This window comes from Leuciscus leuciscus, assembly GCF_965113295.1.
Source record: "Leuciscus leuciscus genome assembly, chromosome: 1".
In the NCBI taxonomy this organism is placed as follows: Eukaryota; Metazoa; Chordata; class Actinopteri; order Cypriniformes; family Leuciscidae; genus Leuciscus; species Leuciscus leuciscus.
In genome coordinates, this window is record NC_138725.1 from 49485378 (window position 1) to 49507768 (window position 22391).

The following is a 22391-nucleotide window of genomic DNA, read 5'->3' on the forward strand; positions in this document are numbered from 1 at the left end:
ACTGACCTAATGCATAAACATTATGGGAAGCGAACTAGCTGTTCGGCGTGGTCTTGCGGCCATCAGATCAGGAACTAAAGTATGTTTTCCCGTCGTCTCTGGTTGCGTTCATATGTAAATTGCGCAAGCTTATTTCGTCCATTACACCGAAAGATCTGAAAAAGCTCATACATCCCCTCCCCTCGAAGAAATCAGGACAGAAGTGGTTGAAAGTGGACAAAAGAGATGGTTTAAAATACCAGGTGTAAAAGGGAATGTGTCTACTTGTGATCTGATCGACCAAAACGCATCTTAATAACGTGTAAACAGGCCCTTGCTATGGCTTATGTGCACCAGAGTCTGCCGACAGCAATGCTGATATATCACTAATTTAAATGATCTATTAAGAAAGTGAACTGATCCAACATCTGAGGGAGGGAGTGAGATATAAAATGAGATATTTGAAGTTTTCCAAGAAACCAGTGGGCGTTAAACACCCATGACTGAATGTGCGAAAGACACTTTTGATTTATAAAACCCTTACTGATCAGAGCCAACAGTCCTTGTCATGTCTGACAAACTCCTTTTAATACAAAACACAGAATTTGTCATAAGAAAAGCGAGCAAAAACAAGTAGACGCTCACATGTCCATGAACCCACCTGAAGTCTGTGCAGTGAAAACCAACGGTCTGGTTTTTTTTATTGCACAACTGCATTCGGAGTTTGGTTTCAATACGATACAGAGCTCTTATAACGTGAATGAGAGTTTAATGAGACTACCGGTACAGAAATCCCTTGGTCCTATGTCTAATTAGCCCACTTCTATAATTGAAGCCTAAAACGAGCCCCTTCGAAAACATATTTGAGTCCGCCTTGCTTGGCTGTCTTTGACATTGACTATATTTATACCTATAATCCCCTTTAGTGGCTCTTCTGAGACTAGCTAGCAAATTTACACAAGAAAAAACTAATGACAATGTCACAAGGCCAAGGCTTCATCAAATATATATCATGCCCAGTTTACTGGCACACAGACGTCCAGAGCACACGCGGTTTTGGCAGAACTTCTAGACCGGTGGAGAACAAACGTGAAAACAGAATTAAGCATGAACCTCATAGCCGCGGCTCTGGAGGAGGATGAAAGGGCGCGTTTCATCTGCATGAATGAGATGAATGGTGAGGCTTCTTAAAGAAGTGGTGGAAAGAGCCAGATCACTAATGTGGATTGAGGTGTGGAAATGTGTTAACGAAATCCCATCAACATTCTCCATTTTAGATCACTCTGAATCCCTTTGTGGAGCGTCTGCCAACCATGTCATTTCGCCTGGCCCTGCTGGGAGTACTATGTGAATATGACGGTATTCTAGGCAAGGGAGCCGACCCGGGATGTGTAGGGTGCTCCTCTGAGAGCTGAAGGTACGTCTGACTGAGAGAAGGGCACTGAGAGGGCTGTCAGATGCACAGCACTGGGACTTTCACGCTCACAGCACAAGAGTTCGCAGTGCACTTCTGAGTCGGTAAAAGAATACGCCATCTAATCTCAAGGCGGAGCGTTCAACATCTCATAAATAAAGGCTGAATCCCAATCTGAATTCACAAAAATGTCTTTGTATGTGTAAATGTCAGAGAATAGTGACACACCTGACACCATAATTCACATGATAATACCAATGATGGTGAATGCATGTATGGATTGTATTCTACATATGTATACTACACGTGTATACTTACAAAATGCAGTTTTTACTTGTCAAGAAGTTAGATCGCCATCAAACACAGTACATACTACAGCTACAATTGTTATTGGTAGTTTTTCAAATCATTTTTTACTTCAAAACAAACACGTGAACCATCCTTGAGCGGAAGGGTCTCGTTCATGGTTTTAGTGAAAAAAAAGAGAAAAAAAAAATGCCTATAGAGAAAATTAAAGAGAAATATATAGTACCATATGCTGCAATAAAAATGATTACTTGCTATGGTTTCGCAGTGAGTTTTTTGTTCACAATTCAGATTTTTTTTGTGTGTGTGCATTTCTGGTAAGAAAAAAAACACACTCTGGTTTAGACAGAGAATCAAAAAGTGGCAGAGAGCGAAGCAGAAATGTATTTTTCATAATTACACCGATTCAAAGAGCAAAGCCATTTCCCGTAACTGCACAGCGCCATTCATTCTCCCTCCTGTTCCTGTGTGTGTAGCAATTGTAATGATGTGATTGAGCTGGCATCTCTCATCCACACTAACAAAAAAGAGCTCTGGTCCCCTGTGTGGACGCGCTTCCTGTAGCTGTCACTATAGACCGGGTAATTTGTTGATTTAAATGGTTGTATAACTCAGGGGCCCGAGACAAAGTGAGCGAAGAAGACGACTCCAGGAGGAAATCTGAAACGGAGAGTGTTATCGTCACTGCAGCTGTCTCACACACTTCCTCTGTGACAGGACATCTGATTAGATTTACCAGAGGACGACAACTTTTGCCCACCTCCTTTCTCTGTTCTCTCATGTGGGATTGAGAGATAGACAGACACAGATTGAAGAGGAGAGACAAAGAGAGAGGAGAGATGGAAGAGGAAGAAGAAGAGGAGGGGAAAGAAGAAATTTTTGTACTCACATCTGATGCAGGACCCTTATCTGCTCCGGGGCAGGAGAAGGTGACGAATTCATGGCAACGCTTGTGCACCACAAAGCAGCAGACTGAAAGAAGGAAGGAGAGAGAGACAGACAGATGAGATAAACGGTGAGAATCAGAGCACATGGTACTGACAGACATTTATCTGCAGTAACAGGGATCCTGTTTGATTTCACGTTATGCTCCAAGACCCAACCTGAACCCGCTCACATAAATACAGCCATGACAATCGCATCACAATATAACACTGCATATGGCTGCACAAGGCCTAACCACCACCATTTAACAAAAAGTGGTACTTGCGCACCACTGTGCTTGTTTATTGTTTATTATTATTATTACATAATTCTTAGTGTTTCAATTGATTCCCAATTTGTGTGCTCTCCACAGTTGAAAAAAACGGTGTGTGTGTGTGTGTGTGTTTTATGGGCATTTAAAATACTGCTCTGCGTCTATTGCCACACATCACAGCAGTTTCTATTTTCGTTGCGCCGCACACAGACTGCATGTATTTCTGCCTGAATTAAAATATCTGCCAATTAACTCACACATGATATTTGCAAATAAAATCATTTTATTTATTATTTTAATCACTTATGATGTCAACATTTAAGATGTCAGCAATTCCCTCCCCATAAACTGCAATGATTCACTGTAAAAGCCAGTAAGCATTGGTTATGTTACAGTTTTGGAAATGTCATTCATGTTCATTCTCTCAAGTTGTCAAAAGCACATGAAGCACAAGCATGCATTTATTATCTTGTATGATGTATCATGATAAACAAAAATAGCCTGTTTGATTATTTAACTACATTAATCAGCAATACTGCATACAATTATTTTTTTTTTGCTGTTGAACATAGCATAGTCTTCCAGTTAGACCAGCACCAAACAAGTATAAAGCAGCATGAAATTCATTTTGGCCTAAGCATTTTCAGTAGGTTGAGGTTCCAATACATTTTTTACTTCAAGTAAAAGAAAAATCTCTTTTCGACTATTATTTGATCTAATTGCTTATATATATATATATGTAAATTTAAATAAAAAATAGGAGCTGAAGCGACTATGCAAATGATGAGCTGTGCTGGACTGTATGTACAATGCCCCTCTGTTCACATCACTAATGCCCCTGGCACCTCTGCAGTGTGACATATCCAGGTCATCATTGGGGCATCTTCCTTCCTGATGCAGGTGAATGCTCCTACTCAGATTTGAGCAGGTTAAAAACGTTTTCTCACAGGAAATGACACAAGTCTCTCACGTTCACCGTAATCTCTTTAGAAATCTGCACTTTAAGTCTAGCAGCTCCGGCCAAAACACAACAGCCAAACTTCAGACAGGCTGAACAGCCACTGTCACCCACACACTCGAAATACTCCACTGAGAAAGAGAGAGATGAAGAAACAAAACCATAGATTTGGAAGAGAACTGAAGCATATGATTCAGTTTGCTCTTTTCATTATTGCGATTTAAACCAGGCCAAATGAGCTGAACATTCAAGCAGCACCTATTTAAAAACTTTTTTTCTAATTCTTTTAAGAACTGAGCAAATTTCCATCTTTTTGGATTGTGAACTAGGTGACATAACACTATATATGGATTATCTGTAACATTCTTGCAGTTAAAATAAATCACGGTGCTACACATCCTTCATCAGTCCCTTTACTAGCACTTTTGCAGATCTGTGGAAAGATATTTACATTACATTTACATTTAATCATTTAGCAGATGCTTTTATCCAAAGCGACTTACAAATGAGGAGGAAATGATGAGCAATTTAGGCAACAATTTGAAAGTGCTGTGACAAGTCACAGTTAGCCTAGCACAGTATACACATAGCTAATAAAAAAATAAAAAATAGATAGGATAGAAATAAAATAGAAAGTGTTAGTATTAACGGGTCAAGTGTTGACGAAAAAGATCCGCCTTGAGCTGTTTCTTGAAACGGTAAAGAGCTGCTCGAGTTGAGTTAGGCAGGTCATTCCACCAGCAAGGAACAGTCAAGGAAAAGTGATTCTGTGCCTCTTTGCGATGCCACCACAAGATGCCGTTCACTAGCTTCTGGAGGGCACTTAAGTCTGAAGTAGTGAGTTAAGGTATAGGGGTCCAGAGGCAGTGCTTGTTCTGTAGGCAAACATCAATGCCTTCAATTTGCAACTGGCTGCCAATAGCTGCTCGCATCAAATTCGTGATGAGAGGTGTGACGTGCGCTCTCTTCGACTGGTTAAAGACCACTCTCACTGCTGCATTCTGGATCAATTATAGAGGTTTGACAGTATATGCTGGTAGGCCTGCCAAGAGAGCATTACAATAGTCTAGTTTGGATAAAATAAGAGCTTGGACAAGGAGTCGTCTAGCATGATCCGATAGGAAGGGCCTGATCTTCCTAATGTTGTACGAGGCAAATGTGCAGGACTGGGCAGTTCTAGCAATGTGGTCTGTGAAGAACAACTGATCATCAATCACAACTCCAAGGTTCCTGGCTGTCATAGAAGGAGTTATGGATGACAAACCTAGCTGAAGAGAAGTTGTGATGAAGGGGTTGGCCGAAACCACAAGCGGTTCTGTAATATGCAATTTCACAGTCCAAGCCAAACACTTTTTTGGTTTGTTCAAAAATTTTTAAATGAATGAATGAAAAAAGACAGACAATATGAAACAAGCAGAATCACATCTTTTCTGCGTTTTCAGAACAAAGAAAAAACAAAAACAATTAAAAGAAAGCATTTATAAACAAACATACAGTATACACATGCTAATAGCTTGTACAGCTGAGAATTGTATTATAAAAAGGCAAAGATTTTAGGGAACTTAAGTAAGAAAGGGCCATTTATCATAGAAAGATCTTGAGCTGCCATTCTGAGAACATCTTCAATCCAAACACTTTAGTAGTAAATACATTTCTGAATTTGATCTTTCAACTTTTTCTTTTTAGAAGTGCATGGAACTGCTTCAAAAAGGAGCGCTGGATCCTGTGTATCTGTGCCAAAAGGAGACAAAAACAGTTGATAGAATTTCTTGCCTTTTGGCAAACAAGTCCTTTTTCCCCTCTCTTTTTAGTGCTCAGAATAAAAGTTTCTCAGACTATGATCAGCACTTGAGAATGGTCAACACCACTTATCTCTTCACATCCTGCAGTGCAAAAGTAGGATGTACATTTTAAGATACACTAAAAAGAACCATTCACCAAAAACATCTGTCATCATTTATTCTTTTGAACACAATAGCTTTCTATAAAAAGTGTTTTAATCATGTATGATGCAGATCACCCTCTGTCAGTGTTTCGTCATGTTGAAATGACGTGACCTGCGGTGTTGCACTAAACATAGAAGAGAATCCTCACGCTCACTGGCTGCTGCCTCAAGATACACTATGAAACATGATTATTAATGTGCTTTACCAGCGGAAACAACAGGAGAATCTGTACAGCATACGCAAGTTGGAAAGATTTGATGACAAAGAAAATCCTGAATAGTGTTGCCCATGTTGTTTCTTTTTTATTGGACAGGTAAGGAATTATTTATCGCATAGACCACTAGAATCAGTGTAATTTACATAAAACTCGCAGATGATAATGCTGATCCACGTCTATAGATGGCAGTGCAGCGTCTAACACCACTCTACAAAAGAACAGCGATGCTAACGCTAGCCGAATATCTATTGAATGCACCTTTAATACAGAATATAGAGCACAAGATATGGACTTTTACGATATCTTTATGGCACTTTTATACCCATTTATGGAAATCACATGGAAAGGAGGGGATGATGGTGAGTAAATGATGACACAAAAATATCAGAAATTAGAAATAACATAATACAAACTGAAATACAACACATATTCTGTTGTTTTGTAAACTGGGTGACAATTCATGTGCCACTCTTTGAGATCCACTGTCATAAACAGAACGCAAACAGATTTGAATACTGTCCTATCCTTTGAAATACAATCCCTCAAAAACAGTACAATAAGGAAGGAGAAAACTTCTTTACAAATTACAACAGTTCCTAAATAATATATTTTTTGATCTCTCATCTATCAAGCAGTATAGGCATTCAGATACAGGTAGGCTAGTTCCTCATCTAATAGTGACAGGGTAAAGATCGAACCAGAGGTGAGGCGCAAACTGCCACCTCCAAATGGCTTAGTTAAACAGCCTCTCACAGGGCCTATTGAGCGCACGCTTACATAATGGCCAGCCTGATGGAGAAGGATCAGGCCCAGTAGGAGTTTCCCTGACTCTTTCTCTCTCCAGCACTCTTAAAAGGTCAGAACGAGAGAAAGGCTCATGTAGCAACCCACGTCCCTTCACAGCGAGACTGATCTGGCCCTTCATAATTAAACAGCCCATTAAATATCCATGCCACACCAGCGGCTCAGCACCTTAGCAAACGCACCCCTGCCGAACACCCCGGTATGACACCAAACTCTGTCCCGGCAGATGCCGCACAGAGCCGTTCGGAGACAAATTCAATTAACTTGGAAAAACATGAGCATTAGTCCTCTTCTACTAATAATTCAGTCGCTCACAGACAAACAGCAACAGTGCACACCCACGTACTCGCACAGCTACAGCTCAAAGGCGCACACATACACGAGTACGCCCACACAAACACACATGCACTCGACATCCAAGCATATCTGCCTTCTGGACAACTGCAAACCTTTAAAAAGAGCCTCCAGTTATAGCAAGCCGCGTCTGGCCTGAGGAGCTGCAGAAGAACCTTTCACGATTTTAATTCACGGGCGCGAGAGACGCGTGAGCGATCTCAGAGATGACTGGGAACGTTCATCTTGATATTGAATTCAGCCCAGCTGTCAGTGAGATGCAGATTAGGAGGAAGGGAAGAGAGTTTGTGTGCTTGTTTACTAGAAACAGAACAGCATGCAAAATATATTCCTCATGGTGCAACATCATTAAGGGTTCATGAACACAACAAGGTGTTAAATTGAATCAAGCTGTAGGAAGGGAAGGATGAACATCTAAAAACAACTTGTTTTCCCCCACACAGCCCATGGGAAGCCTTGATATGTCGAGATAAGAATGTATTTTACAGAAAGAAGGAAACACAAACCTTACTGTTTAGAGGTTGATGAAAATATTAACCATGTTAGTACTGTTAAATACCTCATGTGTCTTTTCATCCAGGTCTATTATATTTGAAGTTCTATATGCTAGTGTACTCCTACATTTTGACAAAATTGTTCAAATTTCAGAATGTAAATGAACTGAGATTCAAGTTGGTACTGTCATTGGACTTTTTCTCACACTTTCCGCTGTTGAGCAGAGCCCTCAAAAACATAAAATATCTTAAAATTATCACCATTTTGAATCAAGTCTCAAGGAAAATGTATGCAAATCTGCAGTCTGCACAGATATTTCCAATGATGTTCCATCTCCATCAGAGGGCTTCTGAAGGCTTTTCAGGATCAGACAGAGAAAATTCTGTCATCATTTACTCACCCTCATGTCATTCCAAACAGGTATGACTTTCTTTTTTTACTGTGGAACGGAACATAAATATTTTGAAGACTGTTTTGAAAGATTTTTGATGACCGTTGACTTCCATTGTTTGGAAGAGAAAAAAAAAAAACTCTCAAAATATATTCTTTTATATTTCACAAAAGAAAGCCATACAGGTTTGGAGCTACATGTGGGTGAATAAATCTTCATGAAAATAAATATCAAATTCAAAACTGTTCATCAAAGCAAATGAAACTTAATTAAAAAAGCTAAGAAAAGCTTAGGGCAATAACAAAACAGTATTCTGATCCTAATTATGTTAATATGCTAACCTAATATTTGTATGCAGCTTTTCCAACCATGACTAAACAACTCGGTTTAACTGTCTGGAAAATGTATTCCCTTTACTGAGGAGACACTCATAAATTATCAATTTAGGATACACAAGACGTGCTGTGAATTCTCACTCATAATCAAACATTCACACACTGTGACGCATGACATGACATTTTTCTGTACATAATATGCACAGGTCACACTAACAATATGAATTTTTCTAAGCTAAATCATACCACAAGTCTCACAACGCACAAGAACAGTGAGCAGGAATACAATACTGACAGCTAGCTCAGCTCTTACCACTGGTCATTAAACACTGATGGACTACATCCTGCTGTTAAAATTAAAAACAAGCTTGTCTTCCAATCTAAAGTAAAAGTGCTTCCTCATTCTAAATATGATTATAAAAGACATGAAGCTGATGCAAAGGATACTAGACATAATCAGACTGACAGTCAGTCAGACAGATAGAATTCCCAAAACCTCATTATTTAAAGCAAAAAAAATAAAAAAAAATAAAAATTCTTGTGATGAAAAACAACAACATGTTTAAAATGTAAAGTTTATCCATCATAGTACTATTCAATATACTTCCTTAATTTTTTTCAGCATAAATGATTGCATTACAGTATCAAGAACTAATGGAAATCATCATGACAGCAAGGAAAATTACAAAATAAACTGCTGAAGCAACTGTCTGTTCACATTATGGTAATAAGAATTTCAGAAGAAAATGTGTTGTAGGAAATATCTAAGAAAAATGTAATCGTATTTTCTTTCCTGAAATGTACAGTTGTGACCAGGACATTTTCTGGTAAAATCAAGCCGTGTGAATATTTTTTTTCTTTTTCGAAAACATATGTACAAAAAGTGTTTCAGATTTCACACACCTGCGGCAATGTCTCACACACACACACAGAGAGAGAGAGAGAGAGAGCGAGAGAGAGAGAGAGAGAGCGGATGTTAGTTGTGACATTAACTGGATTAGCTGGGCTGATCCTGCGCTCAGAGCTGATGGGACTGTTAAGAGTGAGGCTTCACTGAGATTAACACATCTGAACAGCACAGCAGCACACACACTCCTGCTGTCCGCCATACAATCAACAACAAGATGCATCTTACACAGCCATTACTTACGCTGTTCATTTACACTGATTAATACTGCACACACTCTCCGCTGATTAAGTGTCTGCCAGCGGAGCCACTCCTGACAACAGACCATCGAATCAGAGGATGGCATGGCGTGGAGGAGCTTGACATTTTGTGATGTCTTAAAGCTTGTCAGTTTGAAATCCCTAAGAAGTGTCACATTTAAGGTTTTGGGGTGGTGTAACTTGTAATAGAATGAGGATTAGTTATGTCTGCAGGCGTGACGTTACGGGATGACGTGAATGGTGAGGGACAGTGGTTTGAGAGTTTAGCGTGTGTGGCTATACCGCTGAACAGTTGTTGAACAGTTCACTGAAAGATTCAGTAAAAGTTCAAAGAACGAAATCAAAGCTGGACATTGGATTCTTCTGCACCACATATGAGGGTTTATTACATGGTGTCAGAGTGCCGTGAGAAACACATAAGAGACCGAATTGTGACATGAATCCAAGACAAGTCACACAAGTTGCAGCTCATCCCAAATCTCACACTCAAAATGACGGTGCAAGAAACCCGCCAGTCGGAGGAGGTGAAAGCGCAAGTTAGCGTACAAGGAGAGGCTACATGCGCTATTCAAGAGGTAGCACATAAAAGACACACACATCGGAAGCAACATGCTCAAGGACCAAAGTTCAAACAAAGTTCCACAGATAAGAAAAGAGAGAAAATATCTGGCAGATGTGGAAAAGATAAAAATAAAAATAAATCATTGTCCAGCGTTGAAGTCCTCATGTAACAGATGTAGGGAAACAGGGCAGTGGGAAAAGATGTGTAAAAGCAAAGTGGTGAGTGAAGTAAGAGATCGTGAAGAGTATGATTGTCACTTTCTGGCTTCAGTTGATAGCACAACTTCATACAGTACAATGAATGGACTGTGCAACTAGAGATTGGTAGTACACCGGTAAGCTTTAAGCCTATTATGCAAAAATCACTTTTATATTGTTTTTGAACATATTCAAATGCATTGTGTCTGCATTGTGTGTACACAACCAACCCTAATGCGGTAAAAATCCATCCACTCCGTTTGTTATTTTTCCCATAAATCTGACACGGTCTCATTCAGGAATGTTCTCCAATGTGACGTCACCTTGGAACAGGTTAGCTTAGCTCCTCCCCTGAGTGAACTGTACACAGTCCGCCATGTTTGTCTCCTTGCCAGAGCATTTAACAGCAGTATTTAAGTAAGTAATGGATTCTTTATTAAAGTTACTAAAGTTATTCAGTCAGTGTATTTGACAATTTAAATGCAATAAGACGCGAAAGAGAACTTAGTTTAATACTCACGCGGGTGCACCGTCTGACATCCAGCTTTCTGTGCTTGTGCTTCGGATGTGTGAGCTCAGAAAACCATATGTGACCCGTGCTGACAGAATGCGCACGGGCTAATTACGAGCTACAGGCAAAACAAGCGAAAAATGTTTTAGTCGAATTTGAGGTTTTTCACAAAAATGTGTTCATTAAGCCCTCGTCTAGCAATCCCAATGCTCGAAATAGCAATGAAACATCAAAAAATATCTTTATTTGTATGTTTCCTGAGAGGAGTACCTTTCCTTTGTCCATGAAAAATGTTTTTCTCTGCTCATTCCTCGGCGACTGCCACTTCCCCGCCTCAGCACAATTTTGGTATCGTTTTCAAAAGAGCAGTATTCCAACTTTGTGAATATTCATAGCGAATTCTCGATGGCATGAGTCTGAATCAATGAAATGTGATTTGATCAAACTCATGTTGATGTACACAAAACGATCTTTGTTTATGCCTCAGACAGCGTGTAATCCCGATATACACATATGCACAGAATTACAGCATTTCAAAATATCGGTCTTTCAAAATATCAGTATCTTCAGAAATTTTAACTCAAATGGCTTTAAAACACATGCAAATAATAAACGTTTATGATGATGAAGAACTGCAATGCATAAAAACAGCATGTTTTTCCTTCCACTCAAAAACAGGCATTTACAACATGGTATAATAAATTAGTAGGGTATTTTGAGCTGAAACCTCACAGACACATTCTGGGGAAACCTGAGATTTATATTACATCTTATAAAAAGGGGCACATTAGGTCCCATTTAAAAGATAACGGTGCCGATGTATGCATTATGACTGAAAAAACATTAATAACGCTCAAGTCTGAGAAAAGATTGTACTGAATAGCCCAGGTGGCCATCTGAATTGTATTGGCCAGTTTACACAGAATTCAAAAACAACCGGTAGTCGTTCAAAGTGTTTGTTATCAAAGGGGAATTAGATTGCAACCTAGAACCTACTTAGCCAATCAGTGGCTGTGCTGATGGGGCTGGTGGGTTTAGAAACACACAAGGGTTTATTACATAACTATACTGCATAAAGGTCTGGGCTGGTTACCAAATGACCACAATTTTTTTTTTTACACATTTTTATTATAAACTATTATCTATTGTTGTCTTGAGCTAGACAACAGATTGACCCTGTAATAAGAGTCAATGACAAATTATTAGACATTTGGATTTTAGAGCTGTGTGTGAAATGCAATGTGACATAAAAACAGCAAAGTATTTTGTCACACTACACCACTACTTGTTAAGAAGCATCTTGTTACGGGAAAACCTACACAGTTTTGAAACAGCTGAGCTGTCATGCAAAAAAAAAAAAAATGGTACTCAATCCAAAAATAAAAATGTTCTTTTTGTCATTACAAATGTATCCACAAAAGAAAATCCACACAACCCCAGATGAAGAATCAATGTCTTCTAAAGCAAGATTGTCTTTATTGGACTTTTAAACTTCCAGCAAAAATATTTGATTTCTCTGTATTTAAACAATTAGAATTTATAGCATGATTTATAGCTTGAAGTGTTCTTGATTCTAATTGGTCGACTCGACACTCATTCCACAAGTTTTTTTTTACATAATATTAGGGATGCACTGATATTAAAATTATGTCCAATACCGATAAGCTCATAATTATTTTCATGTTAGAGCAAAAGACAAATGGATGATATTGCAATCTTATACTATTTTGTCAAAAAAAAAAGAAGAAAAAAAAGTCAACCAATAAAAGCTTAAAAAAAAAACATTTTAAATGCTACAAGTGAATTTAGGAATCACTACATTATAATGCACAGTATGAAAAATGGATTTGGAAATGTTTTCTTTTGTACTATTTTTTGTGTTTAAATGAGTAATCAGTAGTAATAGTGTGACAATCATCATCATCACTGCACTGATTCGTTCCTTCATTCTATCCATATACAACCAGCCCAATCGAAAATGAACAGACTGTGAGAAAAGTCTAGAGTTTGTCTGATATCCCTTCACTCCCATATGGCCTTTATATAATACTGAACTCAATCACTGAGGCTTTCGCCCACCACACGTTAGGCCACTCAATAAAGAAGCTGAACAGTCACAAAAGAGAAGTACTTTTTTTTCCAAAACTACTTCTTTTTCATTCCCCTTCTCTCTCCTTCTCACCCCCTCACTTTAATCTACGCACAGGCTGGTGCTCCAGTTTGCCATTCCAGCTTTACACTGCCGTGGCAGCGGTGCCCCGCATGGTGAATCGGTCCCATGCCAATTAAACCTGGCATTCATTCCTTCTCTCCCTCTCGCTGTCTTTCTAATTTTTTCATTTCTGAGACATTACAGATGGATCTACACACACCTCATCCAGTTTTCAGCCAAGGCGGCGCTCCCATCAGCCTCGGTGTTCCCGTTTCCTGAAATCTAGATAATGAGAGAGAATGGCTTTCACTGCTAATGACTTTCTGGCAGCTGATGTCTGTCACAGCCTTGGCAGAGCGGTTTAAGCTGGCTGAGAGGGAAGTGGAGCCCAGGGCTTCCTGTTAGAACAGGATATACACGCCAGAGACACTGCGAGCACCTGCGTCTCTCGGCTGAGGAGAACAGGTTTTCATCTGTAGATCTGGGGCTAGAGTAGCATGGCTATTGACTGTGGCTCTTAGTTATTTTTTTTAAACAGATTATTAAAAAGTACACCTGGAGGCGATGACTTTTTTCATTAGAGCACACAGCACAGACCGAAGTGAGACAGGTTGAGTTAGTTTTTCCTGCTTACCACATTCCTTCACCTTCCGTTTTTTTTTGTTTTTTTTCTGTTTCTGTTTCTTAATCATCTGTGACACTCATATATCAATTCCTCCAGCGTGTCAAGTCAGTGTCAAAAGACAATAAGGACATAAGGGAAGTCTAAACTGCTGCTCAGAGAAATAAAGCCTAACATACAGGGACAGGGACACAAAAGCCCACTGTAGAAAATATGGTATTCAAAATCTAATTCAAACCTGGAAATAATAAAAGTTTTAGGATTTTGACAAATAAAAAAAGAAACATTATGATTATGATGTACAGTTTGCACAAAAAAATATTAAGCAGCACAACTTCTTTCAACATTGGTAATAATAATAAATGTTTCTTGAGCATCAAATCAACAAATTTCTGAAGGATCATGTGATAATGAAGCCTGGAGTAATGATGCTGAAAATTCAGCTTTGCATCACAGAGGTAAATTACCATTTAAAATATATTCATATAAAAAACAGCTATTGTAAATTGTAAAAATATTTCACAATATTGCTGTTTTTACTGATCTAGTAAATGCAGCCATAGGCCATGTACACACGGTTGTTGTCACTCCTGAAACTTTACAGTATTTAAAAACGGTAATGAATGACCTAAATTATCCCTTCATGGGTACAGAACACAACTCACTCCTGGAACTGTGGAGATTTACACCATAGCAATGTTTTGGCATCAACTACTTTTGAAAAATACATTTTACAGCGACCAAAGACTACTTGTCAATTTTAACCAAAGGGGTTATATACATTATGTGAGGGATAATGTACATCCAGCCGGTTAAACTTTATCCTCTACAGTAAAAGACCTGGGTGTTATACTCGATTGCAACCTGTCTTTTGAAAATCATATTTCATATGTTACAAAAACAGCCTTTTTCCACCTTAGAAACATTGCTAAGCTACGTAATATGCTATCAGTTTCTGATGCAGAAAAGTTAGTTCATGCATTCATGACCTCGAGACTAGATTACTGTAATGCTTTATTAGCTGGTTGTCCTGCATCCTCAATAAACAAGCTACAGTTAGTCCAAAATGCCGCCGCTAGAGTTCTTACGAGATCAAGAAAATATGATCATATAACACCGATTTTATCATCACTGCATTGGTTACCTATAAAGTTCCATATTAATTACAAGGTATTGCTACTGACTTATAAAGCCCTAAACGGCTTAGCTCCTGTCTATTTAACGGATCTTCTATCGCCCTATAATCCATCGCGCTCTTTAAGATCACTAAATTCAAGGCTTTTGGTCATACCTAGGATATCCAGAACCACCAAAGGAGGGAGAGCATTCTCACATTTGGCTCCAAAACTCTGGAATAGTCTTCCTGATACTGTTCGTTGCTCAGACTCGCTCTCCCAGTTTAAAACTAGATTAAAGTCGCATCTCTTCAGCCAGGCATTCATATAATCCTACAGTTCAAACTACAATCCGGCCTCTAGCTCATAAATGCCAGAGGAGAACTGGCCCCCGACTGAGCCTGGGTTCTCCCAAGGTTTTTTTTTCTCCATTAGGTCACTTGATGGAGTTTTAGGACACCATTAGGTCACTTGATGGAGTTTTTCGGTTCCTTGCCACTGTTGCCTTTGGCTTGCTCAGTTGGGGATATTTAATTTAATTTTATCAATCAATAAATTCCTCTTGAAACAAACTTTGTTGTATTATTTTAATTTAATACTGTGAAGCTGCTTTGATACAATCTGTATTGTGAAAAGCGCTATACAAATAAACTTGACTTGACTTAACCGGGAAGCTTCCACGAAGAGAGCAGTTGCTAGCGCGGCAAGTTCAAACTAGACGGACATTTAAGGGATACATACCATACGGTACAATCATACCACTTATTACACAGCATTTCGCCACATAAATAATTATGCGGATAAGAGATATTGATTTGAGATGAAACTGCTTTAAAATCATACCTTTGTTATCTTATAACAGTGTACAAAACAATAGTCGCAAAATGGCAGCAACTGCGTTTGTATGAAACAAGAGAGAGTGTGTCCACGATACTGGATGACATAGTTAAATAACTGTTCATAAAATATTAATATTTTATTAGCTCACCAAACGCAAAACTTCCACAAAGAAAAACCGTTCCTAGCGAACCTTCAATAACCCGGATGAGCCTGTGTTTATCGGTTTTCACTTTTCAGCGGTTGTTATCAGGGAATAACTGAATAACATACCGCTGGATGGCGCGATTGACCAATCAGAATCAACGATTCTACAAGAGTCATGTAATAAAAACAAAACATGACAGAGGTGTCATACTTTGTTCAAGCCTGCTTTCTTGAAGTGTTGCCATGTCCACTTATTTTAAGCGTTTTGGGGTTTGTTGTTTGGCCTTAGCTCATACAGCAATCTAGTTTATGGACTTAAATAAGCATGTGTGGGTCACAATATTTGGTCTTATTTTCAATATAAAGCATTTCGATTTATTTAGGTTTCTTATGGGCTCATCAAGGCTCTTTCCCTGCAATTTTCTTGCACCAGATGAGAGACACATCCCTGATGCACATTTAAATACGTCATTAACAACAGTTTGTTTTCATACACACTGCAGAATTTTGTAAATGTGGTTGTCACAACCTAGAATTTTCGAGTTACATTTACATTTACATTTATTCATTTAGCTGACGCTTTTATACAAAGCGACTTACAATTGCTATATATGTCAGAGGTCGCACGCCTCTGGAGCAACTAGGGGTTAAGTGTCTTGCTCAGGGACACATTGGTGTCTCACAGTGGATTCGAACCCGGGTCTCTCACACCAAAGGCATGTGTCTTATCCACTGCGCCACCACCACCCACGTTAAGTCGGTTGTGGAATGCGGTTGTCACTCCCATAAATGACTGATCTGTGTGTGAACAGAACAGGATAAAAACACTAATGGTGAACTGGCAATCAAATTTAGCTGCAGTGTGTATGTTGCCTTAGTAAGCATAACATACTTTTAAAAAACAAACATAAAAACTCTTACTGACCCTAAATTTTTGAATAACGTGAATCACTTCATTCTGGACTGATTCACAAAACAGAATCTGACTTCACATGGAAGGTTTCAAGGATTCATAGTTTCAAGGAAAGCAGCACAGTGCTGTCTCGTCTCACTCGGCTGTAGAGCTGTGTGTGAAATGCAATGTGACATAAAAACAGCAAAGTATTTTGTCACACTACACCACTACTTGTTAAGAAGCATCTTGTTACGGGAAAACCTACACAGTTTTGAAACAGCTGAGCTGTCATGCTAAAAAAAAATTGGTACTCAATCCAAAAATAAAAATGTTCTTTTTGTCATTACAAATGTATCCACAAAAGAAAATCCACACAACCCCAGATGAAGAATCAATGTCTTCTAAAGCAAGACGATGTGTGTGTGTGAGAACAATACTAATATTTGAACTTTTTCAAACATGTACACATACCTACAGTTCAGAAGACATTGATTCATAAACTGGATGAAAAACATAAAATGTTCACTTTGTGTGGTTTTTGAAGCGTCAACTGTGAGGGATCCATCTTGCATTAGGTCTCACAGAGATGTTTTTTTTTTTTTTTTTTACAGAATAAAGGAACATATGGGATGGCATGAGGGTGAGTATATGATGATAGCATTTAGATTTTTGGGTGGAGTGTGCCTGTGTACAAGTCAAAAATGGACGATTGTTATTTTTCTTATGGAATATTGCGGTATTTATTAAAATGATTTATCAGTGCACATTATTATTATTTAATTAATCTGCCCTTATAACTCTTAATCAAAATAACTTCCCCTCCCTCTTCCATCTCTTCTCTGATGATTTTTTGTTTGTTTTGATGAACCTGTCACTCATATGACATCACACCAATAGCATACCACAAGAAGTTTTTTTCTTGTTCATGAAGACTGGGGAGAAATACAATAGGGAAGAAAACAACAGAGTATGAGAGTCGATTCCTGTGCTGGAGTTGACCCCGACTATTCAGGGCTATATAGAGTCTATAGGAATCAACTCTTTTGGAGTCGACTCACCATCACTATTAAGTGGTGCTATTTAGATACTCTCCAACAATGATTGTAATGCACCAACATGTGGCCACCAATTTAATCTGGGCCTTTGTTATACAAATCAAGACTCAGTAAATCTGTCGAAAGTAATTCGCTTTTGAAAGTTAATTGAGGTCTCAACACACCATCGCTTCAGCACTGTGTGTGATCTCACACTGAATGAGAGATGCTCACAGAGGAGAAGAAACCTTTTATCTAGCCTCACATCCACTAAAACGAGTAATTCTCACTCACTCACTCACTCACTCACTCACTCACTCAAGAGAGAGAGAGAGAGAGAGAGAGAGAGAGAGAGAGCGAGAGAGGGGGGGGGGGCACAGGAGGAGAGCTCGAGCGCTTGTAGACAGGCTGCGAACGCTCATTTTTTTCAACAGGAGATACGAGTGATTGTTCACAAAGAAAAAAGATATTTGATTTTCACCTTTCCTGCCTGTGGTAATGGGAGTTATGCAAGTGAGTAGGGCCAACCTACGCGCTAAATAAAAATACCATGGCCCGCTGAGCACTACGCTGAGCTGACTTACAGAGATGCAGAGATGAGGTCAGTGAGTCAGCCGTCAATCCACAGCTGTCCTCAACTTCTCCCCTCTCTCTCTCTCACACACACACACACACACACAGGCCTCCTCCTCCTCTGTGCTACGGCCTGCAGCTAAACACACTTTTGAGGGCTGTAAACACGGTGTAGTGTACTAGCTCTTTGCCCTGCACTGGATTATGTCGTTTACAAACCTGATATTTTTTTTTAATTTGAATAATATATGAAGTTGACAGAATGGCGACCGGGTGCGATATCAGCAATTGAGGTCACTTATTGACTGTGCCTGTATGCTAAGAAAACAATCACAGAGTGAAACAAAAACAGCGTAAGCTAAAAAGTTGTCATGTTTGTAATACACAAAATAATAAATCAATACCCAAATAATGAAAAAAAACTGCATATTATGTGTTTTAGATACACATTATGGTGTTCTTAACTAGTTTTACACTTCACAGATTAAGCATGCTGGATGGCCAGCATTTTTGATAGTGGACAACATGGCTGTGCTGGTCCATCAGCTAAACCAGTCCAAACATCATCATAGACCAGCATAAAGCAGCTCAAACCAACAATAAACCAGCAAGGAGCAGCATGAATCCTGTATCATCCAGCATGCATCATCCTAGTCTTAGCTGTTATGTTTTTTTGTTTTGTTTTTCATCAGGGGTGTCTCAAAACCTTCAAAGCAACCTAAATAGCACTCTTGGGCATACTAGATGAGTTTGGTGTGGTAACCAGTATATGCTATTAGCTGAACAACTTGAGGCCAGTGGGAGTAACGCGTTACAAGAAACCAAGAGATTTCTTAGTTTTCCAAACTAAATGAATGACTATGAATATGAATTCAAATAAAGATTTGCTTGTCACCAATGGTGATAACAATTTAAGCGAAAGTTGCGAGTAATTCACTCCCAATCTGGACTATTGATCCCTATGACTTTTTGGAAGTGAAGTCAAATAATGTAACTTTTTTCTTTAAAGTAAATTTACACCTGATTTGCACCGGAATAACGGTTTCAAATACTGTAAGCAACAAGCACTAACCTTTTATTTATTTACATACAGAAAATAGAACTGAAACCTTCCTTGTAACATGAAGATGCTGAGTTGACAAACCCTTGCCCATAGCACAAAATACCACTTCGTACTTAAAAACACATGCTGGTCTAGGTGTAACGCAATAATGTAGCATTTTCCCATCGTTGCTTGCGACTGCAAAAAAAACCTGGTAAAATACACATGTTAACAAATCAGTCATCTATTCAACACTGGAGTCACAGGGTTGAGTTGTGAGGGAGTGTGTGTGTGTTTGCCCCGTGACAGGCCTGTGTCTCCACTCTACCCATCCCATCTGTTTGAAGAAGCCTCTCCACTTACTGCTTGTGAATCCGCTGAAGAGTCTCTCCGTGCAGCTCACCGCCCCCTCTGGACCACGACCCCCCCGCTATACCTGTCCTACACACAACCCTTCCCCCCTCCACCCACGCAAACGCACACATACACACACACACACACACACACACACACACACACACACACACACACACACGACAGACAGATGATAATGCAGAAGTGGGGAAAAAGTAAAAGAATTTAAATAATACAGAAATTTAAAAAAATGAGGATATGGCTTATAAAAGCAGAAAGAAAGGGAGTCGCGTTGAAAAAAGCACCACAAATTGAACAACAAAATAAATCCTCTAACCAACAGTAGTAGGGTCGTGTAAAACTACTAGTTTTCAAAATCGATTAGTTCACCTGATCATAATCATTTCTTTGGGGCCTTTACACGAGACACATTGGTGCATTAAAAACTATTTGATGGAACGCCACAGAACGGATGGAAGGGTGGCTGGCAAGACACATTAATAAAGCTGTTTTTACCTTCACTAGCAAAATGTCAAGTCACCTTTGACAAGTATTTACAACACAGATTGTTTCAAAGCAGATTGTTTTACAGTGATAACAGGGAAATTATGCAACTAAGTTTGTTTCAGTTGTACAGCAGATCTATAAGAAAATAGCGTCATAGTCCAGCTTAAGTAAGTTCAGTGATGGTTAATTTTTGTTGAAAAAAGTTATTCATTTCGTTTATTTATCTATGCAGCCGCTCTGGAGAAAACAGTGATGTCATCATCCAGCTCAGTTCAGTTCTCATATAATGGTGTCAATGCAGGCAGATCAATAATATAAAATGTAAACCTTGAATCCACTGTAAATCACAACTAAAATTCTGCCAAATGCACAGAATGCAAAAGCAAAATATAATTATAAAATGCTTTAAAAACAGGTCATTTTGAAAATGGGGATTTACCCTATTTAAAAAAAAAAGAAATTAAAACAAACATTTTAATATAAATGTAATTATTAAAACAAATTTAAATTAATAATTAAAATAATAAAAACTAGTCCACCCAACTAATCAACCAGTTGCACATAAACACATACAATTAAAATACCTTGTTATATGAATACTGTAATCAGCACAATGGAATAAATTGTATTATGAAATCAATTTACCAATAAAAGGGAGGAAAGAGAAAATGAGATGAGGAAAGATCAGGAAATGTTGAGAACGAGAGCGATTTAGAGAGGGAAAGGGAATAATCACGCATGCAGTGTAACCTCCACACTGACAGCCCGCAGACCACAGCTCAGTCCTATAACAGCTCTAATGACATCAGTATGACTCGGCACACAGCGACAACAGCTGTCTACAGCCAACGGTGAAGAGGCCCAAGTAAATCATAGAGCTTTGCTCATCATCACTGATATTGAAAAACATGAAAAGTGATGGGTCGTGTATGTGTGTGTGTGTCTATATGCACATACAGTAACAGAGCAGTTATCTCCGTTTCAACTGATCCAGGATCAGAGGACAGCCGACGACAGGCACAAAGTCTGGCGCTCTGATTTATCTATGAATTCACTGCACACTTGCTAAAAATCCTCTTCAGACAAGACTGTTATCCCCTAAGGTTAATCTAAATTTGTGTTTGACAGACATACCTTGATTTTGTTCCTGTTTGAATTGACCATGTCTGTGTTTGACGCGCGCACACACACACACACACACACACACACACACACACACACAATAACACAATAAAATGGAAAATAAATAGTATTCAGTACATGTAAATATCCAACATTTGTAGATAGCATAACATTCACAAATATCCACAGATAACTGATAAGGTGTTGAGATTTCATGCATCCCTAGATTTAGAATTTTTTGCCAACTTCCTCCATAAAATAACAGTTGGTGGTTCAAGTGCTGCCAATCTTATGGGAAAAGGAGAGATAAAATAAAAATAAAAAATAAAAATGACAGCCACTACAATATCTATAATATATAGACAGTATTATATATATGTATATGTATATGTATATATATATATATATATATATATATATATATATATATATATATATACACACACACATATACATATACACACATATACACACACAGTGCTTAAATGTATTAGACCACCTGTCATAATAAAGAGAAAACACAAATATTTTAGGAATCTGTCAAAAACTTGTTTAAAACTAAAAATGTTATTGTCATTTATTAGGCAAATAACAAACTGAATCATCAAAATAGTCTTTATTCACATTATAACCAAAAAAACGTAATATTTTGCATGTCGTCCTTAGGCCTTGATAACAGCTTGCATTCTTGCTGGCATTGTTTTCATGTACAGTACTTTTCCACAGTCTCTGTTGTTATTGACTTCCAAACAGTTTCTAGTTGTTCCCAAAGACTTGCTTTTGATGAAACTGTTGTGCAATCTATCTTTGTATTCCCTAAATCCCAAATTTGTTCAAGTCCGGACTTTGACTTGGCCAGCTGTGACTAAAGAGCTTACACACACTGCTAGAATTACCATTACAGAAACATAAAAAATTATTTAGTTTAGTTTAGATTCGGGCATCTGTGGCACAAACCTTACATTGGGTGGTCTAATACATTTGTTAAGCACTCTGTGTGTGTGTATATACATACATACATACAGGGAGATATGATCTTGGTCATAGATTTATTTCGCAGTATACAAATAAAATATTTCCTTTTCTATTTCATTGCTGCTGTGGTGATAAATGAGAAGTGAAAGCTACAACTGAAACTACAATCTCTTAAAACGACC

The 22391-nt window shown here is 38.5% G+C and overlaps 1 protein-coding gene and 1 long non-coding RNA gene across 3 annotated transcripts in view; both read right to left on the reverse strand.

Annotated features, from left to right (window-relative positions):
• The window catches only part of prkcbb (protein kinase C, beta b), a 127856-nt gene that overhangs the window by 92093 nt on the left and 13372 nt on the right, over nt 1–22391 (reverse strand). For both annotated transcript variants that reach the window (XM_082179782.1, XM_082179781.1), the window contains exon 3: nt 2589–2671. In XM_082179782.1, coding sequence (XP_082035908.1) covers nt 2589–2671 — 83 coding nt within the window. The remainder of the gene's footprint in view (nt 1–2588; nt 2672–22391) is intronic.
• Nucleotides 12302–16247, reverse strand: LOC309506199. The gene is made up of 2 exons (XR_014208678.1): nt 15391–16247; nt 12302–14425 (listed from the first exon to the last, which is right to left on the reverse strand). It is a non-coding gene; the product is annotated as an uncharacterized lncRNA (long non-coding RNA).